At 44.9% G+C, this 20000-nt stretch overlaps 1 protein-coding gene across 1 annotated transcript in view; it reads left to right on the top strand.

Moving 5' to 3' along the window:
• Window positions 1-20000, top strand: part of LOC308371851 (neurofibromin) — a gene marked incomplete at its 5' end in the record, with an annotated part of 62496 nt that overhangs the window by 36609 nt on the left and 5887 nt on the right. Inside the window, 12 exons of the mRNA XM_080846852.1 lie at window positions 82-143; window positions 1346-1487; window positions 3816-3917; window positions 5590-5730; window positions 7689-7815; window positions 8207-8338; window positions 9080-9215; window positions 9681-9838; window positions 15548-15670; window positions 17059-17180; window positions 17795-17895; window positions 18321-18463. Of these exons, the coding sequence (XP_080702978.1) occupies window positions 82-143; window positions 1346-1487; window positions 3816-3917; window positions 5590-5730; window positions 7689-7815; window positions 8207-8338; window positions 9080-9215; window positions 9681-9838; window positions 15548-15670; window positions 17059-17180; window positions 17795-17895; window positions 18321-18463 (1489 nt within the window). The remainder of the gene's footprint in view (window positions 1-81; window positions 144-1345; window positions 1488-3815; window positions 3918-5589; window positions 5731-7688; window positions 7816-8206; window positions 8339-9079; window positions 9216-9680; window positions 9839-15547; window positions 15671-17058; window positions 17181-17794; window positions 17896-18320; window positions 18464-20000) is intronic.

Raw genomic sequence — 20000 nt, 5'->3', positions numbered from 1 at the left:
TGCCATTCATGCTCTCAGTGGTTCTGATATTAATTGCCCCCTTTACCCACCCCCCCCCCCCCCCCCCCCCCCCCCCCCCAGGCTTGTATGAGAGACATCCCTGGGTGTAGATGGCTGGACCTGTGGACAGAGCTCGCCCAAAAGTAGGTCTCTCACTCCACCTCTCTCTCTGTGTGTGTGTGTGTGTGTGTGTGTGTGTGTGTGTGTGTGTGTGTGTGTGTGTGTGTGTGTGTGTGTGTGTGAGAGACACATTTAACTCATGTTTAGTTCTCACACTCCACCTGTGTGTGTGTGTGTGTGTGTGTGTGTGAGACACATTTAACTCACATTGCTCTCTTTATTGCCGCTAGCGGTACAGACCACATCTGATATCTTTCTTGCTGCGTGGAAACGACATGCTATATCTGATATGAAGGAAGAGAGATCAAATTCTCTGTGTGTTTTTCGATCGTGTTTTTGGCGTAGTGGTTTCACTGATAGCCCTTTGGTCAAGGAAGTGGTCTGTGCTGTGAATGGTTTGCTGGTGTGATTATGTGGTTTTCAGTGCCAGAAGTAGCTGTCATATACCAAGTCTGGCTGACTGTTCAGTATAAGAGATGTTAAGGGGGGGCTGGGTTTGAGTGTGTGTGTCTGTGTGTGTGTGTGTCTGTGTGTGTGTGTGTGTGTGTGTGTGTGTGTGTGTGTGTGTGTGTGTGTGTGTGTGTGTGTGTGTGTGTGTGTGTGTGTGTGTGTGTGTGTGTGTGTGTGTGTGTGTGTGTGTGTGTGTGTGTGTGTGTGTCTGTGTCTGTGGCTGGGTTTGTGTGTGTGTGTGTGTGTCTGTGTGTGTGTGTGTTTGTGTGTGTGTGTGTGTGTGTGTGTGTGTGTGTGTGTGTGTGTGTGTGTGTGTGTGTGTGTGTGTGTGTGTGTGTGTGTGTGTGTGTGTGTGTGTGTGTGTGTGTGTGTGTGTGTGTGTGTGTGTGTCTGTGTCTGTGGCTGGGTTTGAGTGTGGTCTGTCCTGTGTGCCTAAAACAGGACACTCTAGAGCGGACCTACACGCTATCTGGGTCTACTTGGATACACTACTGACTCTTGGTTGATCGTGTGTGTGTGTGTGTGTGTGTGTGTGTGTGTGTGTGTGTGTGTGTGTGTGTGTGTGTGTGTGTGTGTGTGTGTGTGTGTGTGTGTGTGGGTGGGTGTGGGTGTGGGTGTGTGGTGTGTGTATGTATGTGTGTGTGTGTGTGTGTGTGTGTGTGTGTCTATGTGAGTGTGTGTGTGTGTCTGTCTATGTGAGTGTGTGTGTGTCTGTGTGTGTGTCTGTGTGTGTGTGTGTCTGTGTGTGTGTGTGTGTGTGTGTCCTCCACACCAGGTTTGCCTTCCAGTACAACCCGTCCCTGCAGCCCCGGGCCCTGGTGGTGTTCGGCTGCATCAGCAAGCGAGTGAGCCACGGCCAGATCAGACAGATCCTGCGCATCCTCAGCAAGGCCAGCCCACTGCTCAGCATCGACAGAGTACGACACACACACACACACACACACACACACACACACACACACACACACACACACACACACACACACACACACTCATCCTCAGCAAGGCCAGCCCACTGCTCAGCATCGACAGAGTACGTCACACACACACACACACACACACACACACACACACACACACACACACACACACACACACACACTCATCCTCATCCTCAGCAAGGCCAGCCCACTGCTCAGCATCGACAGAGTACGTCACACACACACACACACACACACACACACACACACACACACACACACACACACACACACACTCATCCTCAGCAAGGCCAGCCCACTGCTCAGCATCGACAGAGTACGTCCCACACACACACACACACACACACACACACACACACACACACACACACACACACACACACACACACACTCATCCTCAGCAAGGCCAGCCCACTGCTCAGCATCGACAGAGTACGTCCCACACACACACACACACACACACACACACACACACACACACACACACACACACACACACACACACACACTCATCCTCAGCAAGGCCAGCCCACTGCTCAGCATCGACAGAGTACGCCACACACACACACACACACACACACACACACACACACACACTCATCCTCAGCAAGGCCAGCCCACTGCTCAGCATCGACAGAGTATATCCCACACATACACACACACACACACACACACACACCACACACTCACATAGACACACAGCCCACTGCTCAGCATCGACAGAGTACGTCCCACGCTGCCCACGCTCTCTGTCCTTATATCCACACACACACCATGAACCCTAAGACACACACACACACACACCAAACATATCCTCAGCAAAGCTTTGTCACCTTCTCATGCTCTCTGTCCTGATGTCCATGTACAAAGAACTTCATCACTCTCTATCACTCCCGCTCTCAACGACACTGACCTAACACGTCATCAGCTTGAACTTTAGCCCCAACACCTAACTAAAAGCTGAGACATTCAGAAGCCAGAAGGCACTCCCAGTAAGAACAGGATTATTCCTGAACACATTAATACACCGTCACTAAAGGTCTCGATGGACTAGAAAATGGCCGACACAATTCAAACTCTACATGCCGAGCAAGGCCAGCTCTCTCAACCCCAACATCTGGATGAATTGGGAGTAGACCATGTTAATGTAACAGTGCCATCACTGAGGGTTTTAATACACCAGTCAATGGGCAGCACACTTTGGCGGGGAATAAAAACATGTAAAGGGCCACTTAAACAATTAGGGATCCTTTCAAAGCAGGGTTGTGGGAGCAGGCTTACGGCTCTGCGTCTAAAACGAGCCTAAATTGGCCTTTAGTCGCATAGTCAGAAATTTTGGGTGACGCACTTAAGCACGTAAGGGGGGGTATTTTAGTGCGCAGGGGGGGGTTGTGTATCTTGTGTGCTTACGCGTTACGTCTAAAACGGAGCATATATTACCCTTTAGAAGGGCTCTAATGTAAGGCGTGCAGTGTGGTCGTAACCTCATTAAACCCCCATTGTGTGACACAAAGAGATTCCCTCAACAAGAAGAGGACCCACTTTACTAGCACATGTTTCACTGGGAATCCATAGCGAGTTTGTTTGTCCTCAGAAATGAATGGAAGTGAAAGGGAGCTTGCTATCCAGCTAGCAGCCTACTACTTTAGCACTTGCATTCATGGATACATAGAGTGCATCGACATAAGAATTGCCACACATCAGCTGTCGAACTGAAGCCGGCATTGTTTTGAAAACACCTCTTCCCCCAATTAACACTCCACATGATCTTACCGTGTTCGTGTGGTATTTTAATCACCAGGCCTTTAAACAACAGGTTGTGTTAGGAGAATGATTAGGTAAAACACCAGACCTTAGAAGGTTGTTGGCAGCTTTTCTGTGACACTTGTGAAAGCAGTATGCTTGCACGTCTCACACTCTTTGGGCTATATCTTAACTGCAGTATGCTTGAACATCTCACACTCTTTGGGCTATATCTAACCTGCAGATGACTCGGTTCTCATTTAAGGACTTCTGAGTGACCACAGAACTCTTTTTGTTGAAAGGTCAGATCGTTTATTTTTTAATTATAGACCTTATCACCAACTTGCTTGCTCAAGCTCAGGTTTGAAAGTGAAAGTCCTCTCTATGAAAGTGAAAGTCCTCTCTATTTGTTAAGGCCTTGGTTTTGGTACAGCATAGAATAGCGATGAGATTATATTCATTGTTAATGATGGAAAAACAACAAATACATGTACAACAAATACATATTCCTACTGTTGCATTATTCTGTTTGTGGTTGTTTGTTTGTTTGTTTGTGCCCAGGGCCTGGAGAGTTGTCTTAAGGGCCCCGACAGTTACAACAGCCAGACGCTGATCGAGGCCACGGTCATCTCCCTGACCAAGCTTCAGCCTCTGCTCAACAAGGTACTGGCACAGAATTAACCATCTGTCTGTGTTAACTCTCAAAGGCTCGTACAGCGCCACTGGGCCTCACACACACACACACACACACACACACACACACACACACACACACACACACACACACACACATACACACACACACACACCACACTGCTCCCTGTCTGTGTGAACCGTCATAGGCTCCTACAGTGCCACGGGGCCTCTCTGCACCGCTCTGTGTGTGTGTGAACCGTCAAAGGAAGGATTTGAAAAGGCTGCTTAAATGTCTGTTTGCGGTCAAAGATGGGGGCTTTCAAAAAGCACACTGCGGCCACAACTGCCGAGAGTTAGAAAAAAGGATTAACCATCCAGGCTTCAGTGTGTTGTGGTATTGCTTTGTCTTTTTGTTGTTTCATATTGAGCGCACGCTAGGTGTGTATTCTCTTTTCTGGTGAAGTGTTCTGAGAAACGTAAATAACACACACGGAGGATTCTGCAGCACCCCAGTTAAAACAGAACCTGTTTCTTGTTCAGGCTTAATGCTTATAGTGCAGAGGTTTTTTAAACCGTTTTAAATTGTTAAAAGAGTGGTTTAAACGGGTTCAAAGTTGTCCTCCCAGACAGCAGACTGCGGAGGAAGCAGATGTATTTAACAGATGTTTCCACTTCCTCCTCAGCTAAAAGCATAATATCTGTCAATATTAGAATATTGGTTTGCGTGGCTGACTGTGAGTCGGCCAATTACTCACCTTAATTCTTGGCTAAATATGAAGTAGGTACAGTACCAGTCAAAAGTTTGGACACACCTAATTTTTTTTCTTTACTTTTATCATTTTCTACATGTTAGATAACACTTTTTTTGTTTTGTACATTATTCCATGTGTGTTCTTTCGTAGTTTAAATGTTTTCAGTATTAATCTACAATGTAGAAAATAATAAAAGTAAAGAAAACTCTTCTCAAAAAAATGAAAGTTGTGTCCAAACTTTTGACTGGTACTGTATGTTAAGTGTTTCTCTGAATAAAGTACTAGGCTGTTTTCCACTGCAGCATCTAGTGCCGCGTAAAGTCCACAAGCACCACTCTTTTAGGACTTTTAGACGTACTCTAGGGGGGGCACAGTCATACTTCAGGGGGGCACAGACATACTCTGGGGCTCCTTTGCGACCCTGAAACTGCTGGGTTGTGCTTGCAGTGCTGGTTGGCAAGATTTATATTTTTTTACCAGTGATTACAGCAAAATGAATATGATTCATTTGTACATAGTTGTCTAGTTGTGGTTATCATCAGTGCATGAACTCCACGAGTGTCAGCTGAAATATAGTCTGAAGAAGTGTATATTTGTATGTATGTTGAAATGTATGTTTCCTGTATTACAGCGTATCTCCTGCTGAACTTCCCCTTTTAAGCTCTTTGGACATCTACTTGCTTAACTGTCTGTGTCTGTGTGTCTGTGTCTGTTTGTGTGTGTGTGTGTGTGTGTGTGTGTGTGTGTGTGTGTATCTGTGTCTGTTTGTGTGTCTGTGTCTGTGTGTGTGTGTGTGTGTGTGTGTGTGTGTGTGTGTGTGTGTGTGTGTGTGTGTGTGTGTGTGTGTGTGTGTGTGTGTGTGTGTGTGTGTATCTGTGTCTGTTTGTGTGTCTGTGTGTGTGTGTGTGTGTGTGTGTGTGTGTGTGTGTGTGTGTGTGTACCTTCAGGACTCTCCCATGCACAAGGCTCTGTTCTGGGTGGCCGTGTCGGTTCTGCAGCTGGATGAGGTGAACCTGTACTCAGCCGGAACCGCTCTGCTGGAGCAGAACCTCCACACGCTCGACACCATGCACGTGTTCAACGACAAGGTACTCTACCAACCCCCACTCACACACACACACACACACACACACACACACACACACACACACACACAGGAGGCCTGGAGAGACAAGACTCAGAGTGAAACATCATAGAGTGAAAGTTCCCCCCAGTTCTGTGTAAACCATGTGAGCTTCAGCTCATGAGCGGATCCCATTTTTAGACCCGGGTGAACATGCAGAGCTATGATAGTCAAGTCAAGTCAACTTTATTAGCGTAGCACAGCAACAGAAGTCGTACCAAAGTGCTTTACAGTGGAGGTAAAAACATCGATAAGGAATTTAGACAAGAAGAGATAAAAGGAAATTAACGAACAACTAAGACAAGTCGTATTGAATACGTGTATAAGGAATAAACACTCTGAGAAGTTGAGTAGAAGAGCAATGTTCAGTGATGTATGAGTACAGTAGGAGTAAGGCCAGCAAGTTAAATATATAAAAATGTTAAATAAATAAAAATAAAAAAATAATAAATAAATGCAAATAAAAACAACCCTAAAAATAGATACATTGAACAAATAAAAGCACTAATAGGGTAAAACACAATAGAAAAAACTATAAAAAATAGACTTGACCAAGACCTCAGACTGAACTAGAGCCCAAATAGAAACGCACCTCAAATGGGACTCAAATTCAATAAGAGCAGCACAGCACCAATTTAAAACCCAGGAAATGCAAGTGTGTGAAAGCACGTTTTTACTCTAGCTTTAGTTGTCTCTTTGCAGGCAGCAGATCTGATACGTAATGGGAGACTATTCCATAAATAAGTACCAAGAACAGTCAAAGTTGATTTAAGATTTAAAATTAGATCGACGTAAGTTCATGAGAGGATCTTAGGAACGGAGCACTAGGGGTCAATAGATTTGTCAAATCTGGATTTGGAGCCAGTGTGGTGGAGCTGAAACAGGTGTGATGGGATCAAACGTCTTGGTCCTGTTGAAAAGCATACCTGCTGCCTGATAAAGTGGTGTCTGGTTAATGCCTGAAGGTAATGCGTTATAATCGTCCAGTTTGGAGGTTCTAAAAGCATGGACCACCTTCTCACAATCTTTTGGGGACAGGATTTTTTGCACTTTAGCTATTGTTCTCAGTTGATATAATGAGGCACTTACCAAAGAACAGTCCAAGTTTTTTTTACTACAGGTCTTTGATAAGGTTTGAGTGGACTAATCACTAATGTCTCCACTGGTGGTAGAGGAACCAAAGATAATAACTTGTCTTGTTTACATTAAGCTTTTCAGGAAGCTATTACCCACTCACAACGTTATGTCTTCTAGGCAGTTGGAGAGGGGTTGAGTGGCGCTTCAGAGATGTGAAACCCAAAAAGAGGCCGCCCAGTCTTTTCTGTCAGTTTCATAATTGGCAGGGGCCTTAATGAACGCCTGAAATGTATGGATATGCAGTTGACATTAATCTCGGGGCGTCTGTTAGCAACATGTTGCCTGCACAGTCACTTGGGCTGACCACCACCACAGGCTCTAAAAAAATTAAAAACATCGCCATCAGCCCACAGAAACACAGCTCTGCTCTTGTTACATCCTCCCTCTCTGCTCTTGTTAAAGGCACCCAGTGCAACTTTCGAGGCAAAAATAAACATTCAGTTTCTAGTCTTTTTTACACGTAGTAAGTTTCAATAACTCCATTCCATTACATATCGACATTCAAAGAGCAAAGATGAGACGTCGTTGTGTGGTGAGAACTGATAGAAAATCGTAAACAACAACAATCTTTATTTATTGGTGCCTGTCCTGTAATTTTGCCTCGAAAGTTGCACTGGGTGCCTTTAAATCCTACCTCTCTTCTCTGCTGCTCTGACGAGGTGTGCCTCTCCTCCTCCTCCTCTTCCTCCTCCTCTTCCTCTTCCTCTTCATCTTCCTCCTCTTCCTCCTCTTCCTCCTCCTCTTCCTCTTCCTCCTCCTCCTCCTCTTCCTCCTCTTCCTCTGCAGAGCCCTGAGGAGGTGTTCATGGAGATCCGTAAGCCCCTGGAGTGGCAGTGTAAACAGATGGACCACTTTGTGGGTCTCAACTTCAACTCCAACTTCAACTTCGCGCTCGTAGGACACCTGCTGAAAGGTGAGCTGCCTGTGACCTATCAAAATATCTGTCTGTAGGCTCATGTATTCCTATGATCAGTGGTGTAGTGGTCCCTGGAGAAGTGGGTATACTCTTAATTTGTTTAAGCAGCCCATACAGCACTGGATAAACGCCCTGTTTTGAGAAGTGGGTATACGCAATGCTGACTGAAAAATAAGTGGGTATACTCCGTATACCTGCGTATACCCTGGACTACACCACTGCCTATGATACTTCCGAGCTGTGTGAATAATCGTTATGCTTCTGTGTGTGTGTGTGTGTGTGTGTGTGTGAATAATCGTTATGCTTCTGTGTGTGTGTGTGTGTGTGTGTGAATAATCGTTATGCTTCTGTGTGTGTGTGTGTGTGTGTGTCGTCATGCTTCATCCAGGCTACAGGCATCCGTCTCCAAACACGGTGGCGCGCACCGTCCGTATCCTGCACACACTGCTCGGGCTGGTGGGGAAACACCGGCAGTGTGACCGCTTCGAGGTGAACACCCAGAGTGTGGCTTACCTGGCAGGTGAGGGAAGAGTGGAGGAGAGAGGAGACTTACAGCTCTACAGCGCCCCCCTCTGCTGTAGTGATGAAACAGCATTTAAATGCATATACTGTATTAATATTTACACTGTTTAAACACTTCAAACATTTACATAAATAAGAGGTAATGTGTGCCTGTGATGCCAGTGAAGTGATGAAACAGCATTTAAATGCATATACTGTACTAATATTTACACTTTTTAAACACTTCAAGCATTTACATAAATAAGAGGTAATAATGTATAAAAAAAACATCACCAACAGTGCCTGTGATGCCAGTGGAGCGATGAAACGGCGTTTCAATAGTTATATCACTTAAAGACTCACTCTGTGTGAGAACATACGTGCTGATGAAACTCTCATCATCTCTGCTGCAGTGACGAAACAGCATTTAAATACTGACTCTGTTTAAAAGACTCACCCGGTTCAAGTACTCGCACTATTTAAACACACGATTGAAGTACTTAGCCCTTCAATGACTTAAACCATTTAAATACTCACACCATTTAAATACTCACACCATTTAAATACTTATGAGCGAATGGGAAGAACCGACCTCTGCAGTGCCCTCTCCGCTGTAGTCACACTATTTAAATCCTATTGATTGTTTAGTGTGTGTGTGCTGTGTGCTGAGGGGTTTCCATTGACTGCCCTTGACTGGAGGTGCTGGTGTTAATGAAGTAGGTTATTTGATGTCGGCTGCTCTCGTGTCTCCGCTCCTCAGCTCTCCTCACCGTCTCCGAGGAAGTGCGTAGCCGTTGCCGCCTGAAACACAGGAAGTCGCTGCTGCTGCCTGAAATCACCATGGAGAACATCCCCATGGACACGTACTATATGCATCACATTGACCCCAGCTGCAGGTAAGAGTTAGCAGACCACCCCCGTATGAATACTCTGTTTCTTATGTGGGCCCAAAGGCAGCTCACTGCTCCGGGCTAGTGTCCTAACTTCACTGTGTGTGTTCACTGGGTGCTGTGTGTGTCACTACCCTGGATGGGTCAAATGCAGAGGTGGAATTCAGAGTGTGTGTGTCTACACCACGTCTGCCATGAAGTCACTTTCACACTTTCACTTTCATTCTCCAGCTTTCTTCCATTTATGCTGGTGTATTTGTTTACCTGTTTATTTGTTTACTACTGAAAAATGATGGATTTCTTTTTTTTTTTTTTTTTCCATCTTTGCCCACTGGCATTGTTTCTGTTTTCTTTTATTTGTTTACTTGTTTATTTGTTTGCTTGTTTATTTGTTTACTTCTGAAAAATGATGGATTTATTATTATTAATTTTTTTTTTCATCTTTGCCCCCTGGCATTGGTTCTGTCCCAGGACGTTGCGAGAGAACCAGCCGTGGGCGTCGCCCAATGTGTCGGACCGGTACCTGACGGCCTACTACCCCTCGGTGGGGCAGGTCAGCCCCCGCACTCGCAAGTCCCTGAGCCTGGACATGGGCCAGCCCTCGCAGGCCAACACCAAGAAGCTGCTGGGTAAGCACAACTCAGGAGAACTCAGAAGAGAACTAAGAAGAGAACTTAGAGGAGAACTTAAAGGAGAACTCAGGAGATTTTATAGGAGAACTTAGAGGAGAACTTAGAGAAGAACTTAGAGGAGAACTTAGAGGAGAACTTGGAGCAGAACTCAACTGATACTATATTACAGGATCCACACACACACTGATACTATATTACAGGAACCACACACACACTGATACTATATTACAGGAACCGCACACACACTGATACTATATTACAGGAACCACACACACACTGATACTATATTACAGGAACCACACACACACTGACACACACACACACTGATACTATAGGCAGGAGCCACACACACACTGATACTATAGACAGGAGCCACACACACACTGATACTATAGACATGAACCACACACACACTGATACTATAGACATGAACCACACACACATACACACTGATACTATAGACAGTGACCACACACACACTGATACTATAGACAGGAGCCACACACACACTGACACACACACACACTGATACTATAGGCAGGAGCCACACACACACTGATACTATAGACAGGAGCCACACACACACTGATACTATAGACAGTGACCACACACACACTGATACTATATTACAGGAACCACACACACACTGACACACACACACACTGATACTATAGGCAGGAGCCACACACACACTGATACTATAGACAGGAGCCACACACACACTGATACTATATTACAGGAACCACACACACACTGACACACACACACACTGATACTATAGGCAGGAACCACACACACACTGATACTATAGACAGTGACCACACACACACTGATACTATAGACAGGAACCACACACACACTGATACTATAGACAGGAGCCACACACACACTGATACTATAGACAGGAGCCACACACACACTGATACTATAGACAGGAGCCACACACACACACACTGATACTATAGACAGTGACCACACACACACTGATACTATAGACAGGAGCCACACACACACTGATACTATAGACAGGAGCCACACACACACTGATACTATAGACAGGAACCACACACACACTGATACTATAGACAGGAGCCACACACACACACACTGATACTATAGACAGGAGCCACACACACACTGACACACACACACACTGATACTATAGACAGGAGCCACACACACACTGACACACACACACACTGATACTATAGACAGGAGCCACACACACACACACTGATACTATAGACAGGAGCCACACACACACTGATACTATAGACAGGAGCCACACACACACTGATACTATAGACAGTGACCACACACACACACACTGATACTATAGACAGGAGCCACACACACACTGATACTATAGACAGGAGCCACACACACACTGATACTATAGACAGTGACCACACACACACTGATACTATAGACAGTGACCACACACACACACACTGATACTATAGACAGGAGCCACACACACACTGATACTATAGACAGGAACCACACACACACTGATACTATAGACAGGAGCCACACACACACACACTGATACTATAGACAGGAGCCACACACACACTGATACTATAGACAGGAGCCACACACACACTGATACTATAGACAGTGACCACACACACACACACTGATACTATAGACAGGAGCCACACACACACTGATACTATAGACAGGAGCCACACACACACTGATACTATAGACAGGAACCACACACACACTGATACTATAGGCAGGAGCCACACACACACTGATACTATAGACAGGAGCCACACACACACTGATACTATAGACAGGAACCACACACACACTGACACACACACACACTGATACTATAGACAGTGACCACACACACACTGATACTATAGACAGGAGCCACACACACACTGATACTATAGGCAGGAGCCACACACACACTGATACTATAGACAGGAGCCACACACACACTGATACTATAGACAGGAGCCACACACACACTGATACTATAGGCAGGAGCCACACACACACTGATACTATAGACAGGAGCCACACACACACAGATACTATAGACAGTGACCACACACACACACACTGATACTATAGACAGGAACCACACACACACTGACACACACACACACTGATACTATAGACAGGAGCCACACACACACTGATACTATAGACAGGAGCCACACACACACTGATACTATAGACAGTGACCACACACACACTGATACTATAGACAGGAGCCACACACACACTGATACTATAGACAGGAGCCACACACACACACACTGATACTATAGACAGTGACCACACACACACTGATACTATAGACAGGAGCCACACACACACTGATACTATAGACAGGAGCCACACACACACTGATACTATAGACAGGAGCCACACACACACACACTGATACTATAGACAGGAGCCACACACACACTGATACTATAGACAGGAGCCACACACACACACACTGATACTATAGACAGGAGCCACACACACACTGATACTATAGACAGGAGCCACACACACACTGATACTATAGACAGGAGCCACACACACACACACTGATACTATAGACAGGAGCCACACACACACTGATACTATAGACAGGAGCCACACACACACTGATACTATAGACAGTGACCACACACACACACACTGATACTATAGACAGGAGCCACACACACACTGATACTATAGACAGGAGCCACACACACACTGATACTATAGACAGGAGCCACACACACACTGATACTATAGGCAGGAGCCACACACACACTGATACTATAGACAGGAGCCACACACACACTGATACTATAGACAGGAACCACACACACACTGACACACACACACACTGATACTATAGACAGTGACCACACACACACTGATACTATAGACAGGAGCCACACACACACTGATACTATAGGCAGGAGCCACACACACACTGATACTATAGACAGGAGCCACACACACACTGATACTATAGACAGGAGCCACACACACACTGATACTATAGGCAGGAGCCACACACACACTGATACTATAGACAGGAGCCACACACACACAGATACTATAGACAGTGACCACACACACACACACTGATACTATAGACAGGAACCACACACACACTGACACACACACACACTGATACTATAGGCAGGAGCCACACACACACTGATACTATAGACAGGAACCACACACACACTGACACACACACACACTGATACTATAGACAGGAACCACACACACACACACTGATACTATAGACAGGAGCCACACACACACACACTGATACTATAGACAGGAACCACACACACACTGACACACACACACACTGATACTATAGGCAGGAGCCACACACACACTGATACTATAGACAGGAACCACACACACACTGATACTATAGACAGGAGCCACACACACACAGATACTATAGACAGTGACCACACACACACACACTGATACTATAGACAGGAGCCACACACACACACTGATACTATAGACAGGAGCCACACACACACTGATACTATAGACAGGAGCCACACACACACAGATACTATAGACATGAACCACACACACACTGACACACACACACACTGATACTATAGACAGGAGCCACACACACACAGATACTATAGACAGTGACCACACACACACACACTGATACTATAGACAGGAGCCACACACACACTGATACTATAGACAGGAGCCACACACACACTGATACTATAGACAGGAACCACACACACACTGACACACACACACACTGATACTATAGACAGGAACCACACACACACTGATACTATAGACAGGAGCCACACACACACTGATACTATAGACAGGAACCACACACACACTGACACACACACACACTGATACTATAGACAGGAACCACACACACACTGACACACACACACACTGATACTATAGACAGTGACCACACACACACACACTGATACTATAGACAGGAGCCACACACACACTGATACTATAGACAGGAGCCACACACACACAGATACTATAGACAGGAGCCACACACACACTGATACTATAGACAGGAGCCACACACACACACACTGATACTATAGACAGGAGCCACACACACACACACTGATACTATAGACAGGAGCCACACACACACTGATACTATAGACAGGAACCACACACACACTGATACTATAGACAGGAGCCACACACACACACACTGATACTATAGACAGGAGCCACACACACACTGATACTATAGACAGGAACCACACACACACTGATACTATAGACAGGAGCCACACACACACTGATACTATAGACAGGAACCACACACACACTGATACTATAGACAGGAGCCACACACACACACACTGATACTATAGACAGGAGCCACACACACACTGATACTATAGACAGGAACCACACACACACTGATACTATAGGCAGGAGCCACACACACACTGATACTATAGACAGGAACCACACACACACTGATACTATAGACAGTGACCACACACACACACACTGATACTATAGACAGGAGCCACACACACACTGATACTATAGACAGGAGCCACACACACACTGATACTATAGACAGGAGCCACACACACACTGATACTATAGACAGGAACCACACACACACTGATACTATAGGCAGGAGCCACACACACACTGATACTATAGGCAGGAACCACACACACACTGATACTATAGACAGTGACCACACACACACACACTGATACTATAGACAGTGACCACACACACACACACTGATACTATAGACAGGAGCCACACACACACTGATACTATAGACAGGAACCACACACACACTGACACACACACACACTGATACTATAGACAGGAGCCACACACACACTGATACTATAGACAGGAGCCACACACACACTGACACACACACACACTGATACTATAGACAGGAGCCACACACACACTGATACTATAGACAGGAGCCACACACACACTGACACACACACACACTGATACTATAGACAGGAGCCACACACACACTGATACTATAGACAGGAGCCACACACACACTGACACACACACACACTGATACTATAGACAGTGACCACACACACACTGATACTATAGACAGGAGCCACACACACACTGATACTATAGACATGAACCACACACACACTGATACTATAGACATGAACCACACACACACTGATACTATAGACAGGAGCCACACACACACTGATACTATAGACAGGAGCCACACACACACTGATACTATAGACAGGAGCCACACACACACAGATACTATAGACAGTGACCACACACACACACACTGATACTATAGACAGTGACCACACACACACTGATACTATAGACAGGAGCCACACACACACAGATACTATAGACAGTGTCTCTTCTTCAGTGGGCCTTGATGGGGTTTCAGCATTGGGCTCTGGGAAGCACCCATCATATGTCTCTATGGATAAAAGTGCTTTGCGGGGGAAAAAGAGAGGTGAAATGAACGACAGAGTTCTGAAATGTGAACGCACAGCCCTTTGAAAGGGATTGTCTAACATTCCAGATAAGATAACCTCATCTTAAGAATAGAAGACTTTAATCTTGCAGAGCCAGAAATCTCCGAGGCTTCTTCCAATCCTTCCGTAAGCACGTGATCCGTGTCTAATGCAGATAAACTCTACTCCCTCTTTTATCTTTGGCATGCTGGCCCCTCAGGAACCAGGAAGAGCTTTGACCACCTGATGCCCGACACCAAGGCACCGAAGCGGGCAGAGATGGAGGCCGGCCTCACCACGCCACCCAAGATGCGGAGAGTGGCAGAAAACGACTATGAGATGGGTGAGTCAAGGCTGATTTATGCTCGGTTACGTAAGCGTAAGTGCAAGCGCAAGAGGCCGCGCAAGCCCCTTGCGTGCCCCTTGCGCGCCCCTTTCGCGACTTTTCACGTCTTGCGTGCGTCGGCCCCTTTTTCTAGACTTGCGCCATTTTACGCAAGCCTATTGTTCTGGATGTGAATTGCTTAGCAACACCCCCAACGCAACGCGTAAGCACCTAGCAATTCATGCTCCCTTTAGAAGCATGCAAGGGCCTTCAGTCGGTCGAGCGTTTGTCTTGATCAGCCTTCTGCTCTCCATTCAGATCAGTGAAGCAGATTGTCTGTAATACAGTAATCAGACAACGCCTTTTTTTGTCCTCCACAATAGTATTGCACAAAGAAGACTTGCACAGTCAGGTTGAAATGACTGTTGCAAATGTGTTAAGCACTAAGCCAACTTGGACAGTTACGTTAAAAATGACCCATTACCGATCGTTAAATCAGCCACTTGCTATGTGTAAGGCAGTATACAGACTGAGAGTGTTACATTAAATCAGCCAGTTGCTATGTGTAATGCATTATACAGACTGACACTGTTACATTAAATCAGCCAGTTGCTATGTGTAATGCATTATAGAGATGGGCAAGTCCAACACTAAAAGCTTTTTTTAAAGATTACTGTAGAAAACGTGTAAGTGGTATACTAACATTATAAGACTTTCTGGAAATGATATATATTTGATGCTCAAGGCTTTCCCATATTTGTCATGGGACTCCCAAGCAAAAGTTCCCCTCAAATGCCATCACAAACAACTGAATTTCCCTGTACTTGAAAGATCCTTCGCAAACACAAACTGGCCTTCAGTGTGATGTATTTCTCAGAGATTGCAGTAAATGGATTGCTTTACCATAATTGCAACCGTCAATAACAACTTTTGAATATTTTTTTTGTACTGCCGTCCAAACCTTCACAGCACAGAGAGGCACATAGCTGAAGAAAAATTGAAATGTTTTTCCATGTCAACCGAGGGCCAAGTATAGTTAGTCATAAAGCCTGAAACTTTATAATAAATACCTTGGCAGCTGAACAATAATACCTTTCATAAAACCCTTAGTAATGTCAGTCATGATGGATTCACCCTGATGACTTAGTAGGTTAGTCGTGTTAAATCTGCCAGTTGCTGTGTGCCAAACTCAGGAGTTAGTTAGTTAGTTAGCTAATTAGTTAGTTGGTTAGTTAGCAAATTAGTTAGTTGGTTAGTTAGCTAATTAGTTAGTTGGTTAGTTAGCAAATGAGTTAGTTGGTTAGTTAGCTAATTAGTTAGTTGGTTAGTTAGCAAATTAGTTAGTTGGTTAGTTAGCTAATTAGTTAGTTAGTAATGCTAACTCTGCCCGTTGCTGTGCGCCACAGAGCCCCAGCGGATGTCGCAGCACCACCCGCTCAGGAAGGTGTCCGTGTCGGAGTCCAACGTGCTGCTGGACGAGGAGGTCCTCACCGACCCCAAGATCCAGGCTCTGCTCCTCACCGTGCTGGTCAGTCACATCACTTCTCTGTTTTAACCATAGCCTCTGTCTCCCTATTTCTCTCCCTGTTTCTCTCTCTCTCCCCCCCCCCCCTCTATTTCTCTCTCTTTCTCCATCTTTCTCTCTATATATCATTCTCTCCCTCTCTCTTTCTCTCTCCCTCCCTCTCTCTCTCTCTCTTTCTTTCTCTACCCCTCTCACTCTTTCTTTCTCTACCTCTCTCTTTTTCTTTCTCTCTCTCCCTCTCTCTGTACTTTCCCCTCAGTATTTTTATGTCTTTCACTTCCTTAGTGAGCAGTGACATTTAACCGTGAATGAGTACATTCCTCCATTTCCCTTTTTTCAGCCCGCGTTTCATTTGAATTTGTCCTATTTGTAGCATTATTAGCGATGGTAACTTTGTTTATACGGACATCTTATTTGTAGCATTATTAGCGGTGGTAGCCACGTTTGTGAAGATGTCCTATTTGTAGCATGATATGTGGTGGTAGCCATGTTTTAAAGATGTCCTATTTGTACTATTATTAGCGGTGGTAACCATGTTTATAAAGATGTCCTATTTGTAGCATCATTAGTGGAGGTAGCCATGTTTATAAAAATGGCTTTTGTTTTTTCGAATACAGGCCACACAGGTGAAGAACACGACAGATGAGTTCGACCAGAGGATCCTTTATGAATTCCTAGCAGAAGCAAGCGTTGTCTTCCCAAAGGTCTTTCCAGTCGTGTAAGTCTCTAATAATTTACTTGGCACAGAGAAACCGCGGGAGCCAAGAGGACTTTATAGAAACTGAACCACCACCCCCCGTATTCAAGAACAGCTCAGTAGAACAAGAAAACTAAAAACTAAACTATGAACTAAAAACTTCATCAGAAAACTAGCCTTTTGGCTACAATTGGGTGCATTTACATGTTAATGTTTATTAATGCACACTGTCCCTCGTCATCAAATAAACAAATCAAATCAAGTACTGAAGCCTCCCTCACATATGATATGCTTGTTATTTACCCATTTTGAAACGCTTGCGCCAGTTAAAGGGCTAGTCACTAGCTCTGAGGAGATGAGTTTCACGGCTCTGTGGAGTTTTCATGCTGTTTTGAGTGCTGAGGCAGTCGATCTGCCTCGTGACTAATGGATTCCTGTGGTTTCAGGCACAACCTGCTGGACTCTAAGATCAACACGCTGCTGTCCATGTGCCAAGACCCCAACCTCCTGAACCCCGTCCACGGCATCGTCCAGAGCGTAGTCTACCACGAGGAGTCACCCCCTCAGTACCAGCCCTCGTACCTGCAAAGTAAAACCTCTCTCTCTCTCTCTCTCTCTCTCTCTCTGTCTCTCTCTCTCTCTCTCTCTCTCTCTCTCTCTCTGTCTCTCTCTCTCTCACTCTCTGTCTCTGTGTCTCTCTCCCTCTCTCTGTCTGTGTCTCTCTCTCTCTCTGTCTGTGTCTCTCTCTCTCTCTCTGTCTGTGTCTCTCTCTCTCTCTGTCTGTCTGTTGTCTGTCTGTCTCTCTCTCTCTCTCTCTCTCTCTCTCTCTCTGTCTCTGTGTGTCTCTCTCTCTCTCTGTCTTTGTCTCTCTCTCTCTGTCTGTTGTCTGTCTGTCTCTCCCTATCTCTCTCTCTTCCTCTCTCTCTCTCTCTCTCTCTCTCTCTCTCGCTGACACATGCAGTCTTTCTCACACACACCTCTCTCTCTCTCTCTCTCTCTCTGCCAAAAACACACAGTCTCACACACACACTCTCACTCTCTCTCTCTCTCTCTCTTTCTCTCTCACTTACCCTCTTTCTCACACACACACACACACTTCCTCTCAATTCAATTCAATTTTCAATTCAAATGGCTTTATTGGCATGAATGTACAATACACTGTTGCCAAAGCACTAATAATAATAACAATATAATAATAACAATAGTAAAAATAAGAATTGGTAATGCAGGAACAGATAAATTATGTAAATACCAAGTAAAACGAATAGATACATACAAAAGTAGTCATTACAATTCATTAATTATAATAATTACATAAAGAATAATAATAATAATAATAAAAAAAAAACATATACAGTAATAGATAAGAATAGATAAAAAAACAAACAAAAAAAAAAAAACTATGAGTTCAGGCCTATGTTTATAGGTGATATGGCCTGCTCACGGAGGATGTGGCAGGACTGCACATATTCAGAAGCCAAAAAGATACATGTCTCAATTTCCCCCAGGAGGAATGGCAGTTTCTGTTGGTTATCTAGGTTCATGAAACCAGGGTGGATGTTTTCAAATTGGTTGAAATATGCATTTCTTATATTTTGGTACTTTGCACATTCCGTAAGAAAATGAGGCTCATTTTCGACAGCGTTCATATTACAGTGGACGCATAGTCTCCCTTCTGGAGCCACCCAGCATTGTCTGTGCCGCCCCTTCTCCACTGCGAGACTATGGTCGCTGAGCCTGTATTTTGTCAAAATAATTCTTTGTTTATAATTTTTAATTTGGGTAAGGTATGGTGCCAATTTGTATTCCTTTTTTAATGTTCTATAAACATTTAATTTGCTGGACTCTTTAATTTGGTTCTTCCAGCATTTCATATAATATTCTGTATTGCTTTCTTTTAAGTTTCTAAGCCTAGAGGCAATGCTAATGTCTTTCGTGCTGAGCCCATGTTTTTGAACAAGGTAGTTGTAGGGGTCTCTCTCTGGGTGTTCATCCCTCAGTTGGGCAGCAGTGTGGTGGTGCCTGTCTGGCTTGCATGTTTGAAGATGGTTCCAGAATTTAGCTGCTCTCTTTTGAGTGTCAAGAAGGAGTGGGTATCTTCCCAACTCTGCTCTACATGCTATGTT

This window comes from Sprattus sprattus (genome assembly GCF_963457725.1).
Source record: "Sprattus sprattus genome assembly, chromosome: 1".
NCBI lineage: Eukaryota > Metazoa > Chordata > Actinopteri > Clupeiformes > Clupeidae > Sprattus > Sprattus sprattus.
Note: the sequence above shows the minus strand (reverse complement) of the source record. Positions and strands in the feature narration are given on the sequence as shown.